A 4,352-nucleotide genomic window follows, 5' to 3' on the forward strand; every position below is an offset into this window, starting at 1 on the left:
GGGGGCGGTGTGGGAAGGAAGGGAGGGGAGCTGTCCCTGGGATGGAGACCCAGAGGAAGAACAAACTAGGGGAGATGTTGAAGCGAGTGTGAGTCACAGCAAAGAGCCCGGACAAAGAGCACAACAGGCTTTAAGATGGGGGACAGGCTCAAAAGGGATAATGTTGAGGCTGGAGACAGATGTGGGACTGATGGGCTGGGGGCAAGGGCGGAAGCTGTGGGGATGGGTGAGATGGACCAGACAGGATGTGAGCGAAAGCTGAGAGGGCCCAGGGCAGAGCCCTGAGGGACCTAACACTTAAGTGGCAGGTAGAAGAAGAGGAGCCAGCAGAGGAGCCTGAGGAGATGAGGTTGAGAGTTCAGAGGAGAACCAGGAGAAGGCAGTTTCACAGAAGCCAGTGAACAGGTCCCCAGGGTCCAGGCCTCACTGACCGTGTCCATCCTTCTTCCACAGATTTGAGAGTCTGGACCAGGAGATGAACAGTCTGATGGGCCGTGTCCTGGATGTGAACCACACGGTTCAGGAACTGGTGGAAGGAGGTCACCCCAGCTCAGATGAGGTGCGTTCCTGCCAGGACCACCTCAACAGCAGGTAAGTGGAGCCTGGGGCTGAAAGTCCTTCTGAGTCCCAGGCCAGTTCTTCTTATCATTCTTTTCCCCAGTCACTCAACTATAGAGGTCAAGAATGTGCCCTTTCAAATTCCTGAGATGATAAGGTTGTTGTCGTTGTTCAGTCGACCCCCTGGATCCCAGCACCCTAGGCTTCCCCATCCTTCACTATCTCCCAGAGTTTGCTCAAACTCATGTCCATTGAGTTGGTGATGCTATCCAACCAGCTCATCCTCTGTTGCCCCTTTCCTCTCCTGCCCTCCATCTTTCCCAGTATCAGAGTCTTTTCCAATGAGTCAGCTCTTTGAATCAGGTGGCTAAAGTGTTGGAACTTCGGCTTCAGCATGAGTCCTTCTAGTGAATAAGGGCTGCGGGCCGCCTAGTAAATTAGCAAAATCTTGAAAAAAAATGCTAATGCCCAGTGTTAGCGATGATGTGGTAAACTGAGGATAGAATACATTTCAATGGGCTCTTATTTACTTGTTCAGAAATGATTTATTGAGAATCCACTAGCTACCAGGAATTTTTCCAAGCACTTTTTTTTTTAATCTCCCAATATCCCAATTGCCATAGTAAAGTTTCCAGCATTCAGAACTCTTTAAGAATAGTAACCAGTTAAATCTTTCCCCCTAGAACACTACAAGTAGCTCTTGCAAGGTAGGATTCATAGATGAACACATAGATCCAGAGAGGTGAATTCCTTTTCCAGATTTACTCAACCTAGTAAGCAGGAGTCAAACCCAGTTCTGCCTGAATCCAGAGCTGAGGCCCTTGACCACATATTGCAGTCTTCCCAGCAACTCTGTGGGGGTGTAAATACCCATATAAGAAAGGAGGAAACAGGAGCTCAGAGAGGTAAAGGTGGCCTAAGGTCCCATGGGAAATTAGGTGGGGATCAAGCCTGAATTTGAAGTTGAATTTGTCTGACTGCAGACTGTGCCCTTAATTGCTGTGCTGAGATCCCAATATCCAGTGATTTCCAAGCCTCTGTATCCTCAACAATCCCAGGGCACCAGGGCCTAAAAAGATAATGACAGCTAGTGATTTATGGAGGAGAAGGCAATGGCGCCCCACTCCAGTACTCTTGCCTGGAAAATCCCATGGGTGGAGGAGCCTGGTAGGCTGCAGTCCATGAAGTTGCTAAGAGTCGGACACGACTGAACGACTTCACTTTCACTTTTCACTTTCATGCATTGAAGAAGGAAATGGCAACCCACTCCAGTATTCTTGCCTGGAGAATCCCAGGGACGGGGGAGCCTGGTGGGCTGCCGTCTATGGGGTCGCACAGAGTCAGACACGACTGAAGCGACTTAACAGCAGCAGCAGTGATTTATGGCATTTAGTGAGATGATGCGCCAGTGCTTTAGCCACAAGAACTCATTAAACACCTAGTGAAGTGGACATAATTATCTGCCTTTTTTCAAATGAGAAAACAGAGACGACAATGATTTGCCCAAGTTCACGTGGTGAATCTGGCCAGAGCAGAATTTGAACTTGAGCCCTTCTGATTTCAGAGTCCTAATCTCTGCCCTTGTGCTGTGTCCATTCAAGAGGGGACAGAGAGAGAGTTAAGAAATAAACAATAAAAGAACAAGATATTTGGAGAATTGTAAAGATTCATGCAAGGAAACCAAACCAGTCAAACCTAAAGGAAGTCAACCCTGAATACTCATTGGAAGGACTGATACTGAAGCTGAAGCTCCAATGCTTTGGCCACCTGATGCAAAGAGCTGACTCACTGGAAAAGACCCTGATGCTGATAAAGATTGAGGGCAGAAGGAGAAGGAGATGACAGAGGATGAGATGGTTGGATGGCATCACCAACTCAATGGACATGAGTTTGAGCAAACTCTAGGAGATAGGGAAGGACAGGGAAGCCTAGCCTGTTGCGGTCCATGGGGTCACAAAGAGTCGGACACAACTTAGCGACTGAACAACAAGACAATGCAGGAAATAGAGTGGCCTGGTAGGGCATAACTGGGCCTTGGGGGTGAGTTTAGATCGTGTCATGACATTTTGAACTGGGCCCTCAAAGGGGATGAAAAGGATCTAGCCACAGGAAGAGTATAAATGGGGGAGGGGAGGGAGGGTAAGCATTCCAGGCCAGGAGCGCAGCCAAGGCCAAGGCCCTGAGGCATAAAGGGGCTTGATGTGGTCCCGGAGTGTATCCCCACTCCAAGCTAGCAGGTACTGTTTGAAGTGCTTCACGAATCATATCAATAACTCATTTGACTCTCACTGCACCCCTGTGAGGTCAGTACTGTGCTATGATTGTGTGCATTTTACTGGTGGGGAAATGAGGCACAGAGAATGTTGCCAACCAAAGGGTACACAACTCAGACCTGACTCTGAGCTTGACACTGTTCGGCAGTATCATCACTTGCTTGAGGGCACAGAACAAATTAAAAAAAAAAAAAAAATCTTTTGACGGCACCTACAGGTCTTAGTTCCCTGACCAGGGATCAAACCTGTGCTCACTGCATTGGCAGTGTGGAGTCTTAACTACTGGACCATGAGGGAAGTCCCATAAATTTATTTTAGGATAAAATAGGTTTGACTCAGCACCTGGCTTATAGTACATGCTCAACTACTATTTATTGCATCCAACATATTATCTGACGTCATAAGCCAACAGATTTCACATTCTTTGGTTCCAGAACCCTTTGCATGCTTAAAAGCAATTTAAAGACCCCCAAAGAGCTTGATTAATGGGTTATATCTGTCAGTATTTACTATATTAGAAATTAATACTGAGTAATGTAAAATAGTAAGTCGTTAAAATAACAATAATAAACTTACTATGGTAACATAACTTTTTAAATGAAAAAGTGACTATTTTTCAAAACAAAAAAATGTAGCAAGAAGAATGGTGTTGTTTTGCATTTTTAAAAAATTGTTATTTACTTTGGCTGTGCTGAGTCTTTGTTGAGGTGAGAGCTTCTCTAGTTGCCTATGTGGGATCTTAGTTCCCCCACCAGGGAAAGAACCCGGCCCCCTGCATTGGGGGCTGGGCGTCTTATCCATTGGACCAGCAGGAAAGTTCCTGTTTTGCATTTTTGCACATCTTTTTAATGTCTGGTTTAAGAGAAGGCAGCTGAGTACTCAGGTCTGCTTCTGCAATCAGTCTTTTTCCTGTAGCTTTTGGAAATCTCCACAGTACACTCGGCACAGAATGAAAGTGAAAAGGCAAATAGCGTCTTAGCATTTTGATGAAGATAGCTTTGCCCTCGCTCAGGTTACATTTTGAGAACCGCTGTTCTAAGCAAATGTGCCCGGCAGAGTCCATTTTACACAGGCAGGAACTGGGGCCCCGGGAGATAAGGATGACATTCCAAGGTCACACAGTGGCTGGGTTCCACCCAGGGTCATGGGCCCTCCACACCCAAGGGTGGGGGCGGGTCTCCATCTTCCTTACACTGCCCTGCTTCTCCTGGGCAGGTGGAACCGCATCGTGGAGCTGGTGGAACAGCGAAAAGAAGAGGTGAGCGCGGTGCTGCTAGTGGAGAACCACGTGCTGGAGGTGGCGGAGGTGCGCACCCAGGTGCGCGAGAAGCGGAGGGCTGTGGAGAGCGCGCCCCGGGCGGGCGGCGCCCTGCAGTGGCGCCTTAGCGGCCTGGAGGCGGCTCTGCAAGCGCTAGAGCCGCGCCAGGCGGCCCTCCTGGAGGAGGCGGCCCTGCTGGCTGTGCGCTTCCCGGCTCAGGCTGCGCGGCTGCATCAGGGTGCGGAGGAACTGGGCGCCGAGTG

The 4,352-nt window shown here is 48.7% G+C and overlaps 1 protein-coding gene across 1 annotated transcript in view; it reads left to right on the forward strand.

Moving 5' to 3' along the window:
* SPTBN4 (spectrin, beta, non-erythrocytic 4) overlaps positions 1-4,352 on the forward strand; it is a 78,872-nt gene that overhangs the window by 28,290 nt on the left and 46,230 nt on the right. Inside the window, 2 exon segments of the mRNA XM_010849331.1 lie at positions 454-591; positions 4,047-4,349. Coding sequence (XP_010847633.1) covers positions 454-591; positions 4,047-4,349 — 441 coding nt within the window.

Source organism: Bison bison, unplaced genomic scaffold (assembly GCF_000754665.1).
Source record: "Bison bison bison isolate TAMUID 2011002044 unplaced genomic scaffold, Bison_UMD1.0 scf7180017864280, whole genome shotgun sequence".
NCBI lineage: Eukaryota > Metazoa > Chordata > Mammalia > Artiodactyla > Bovidae > Bison > Bison bison.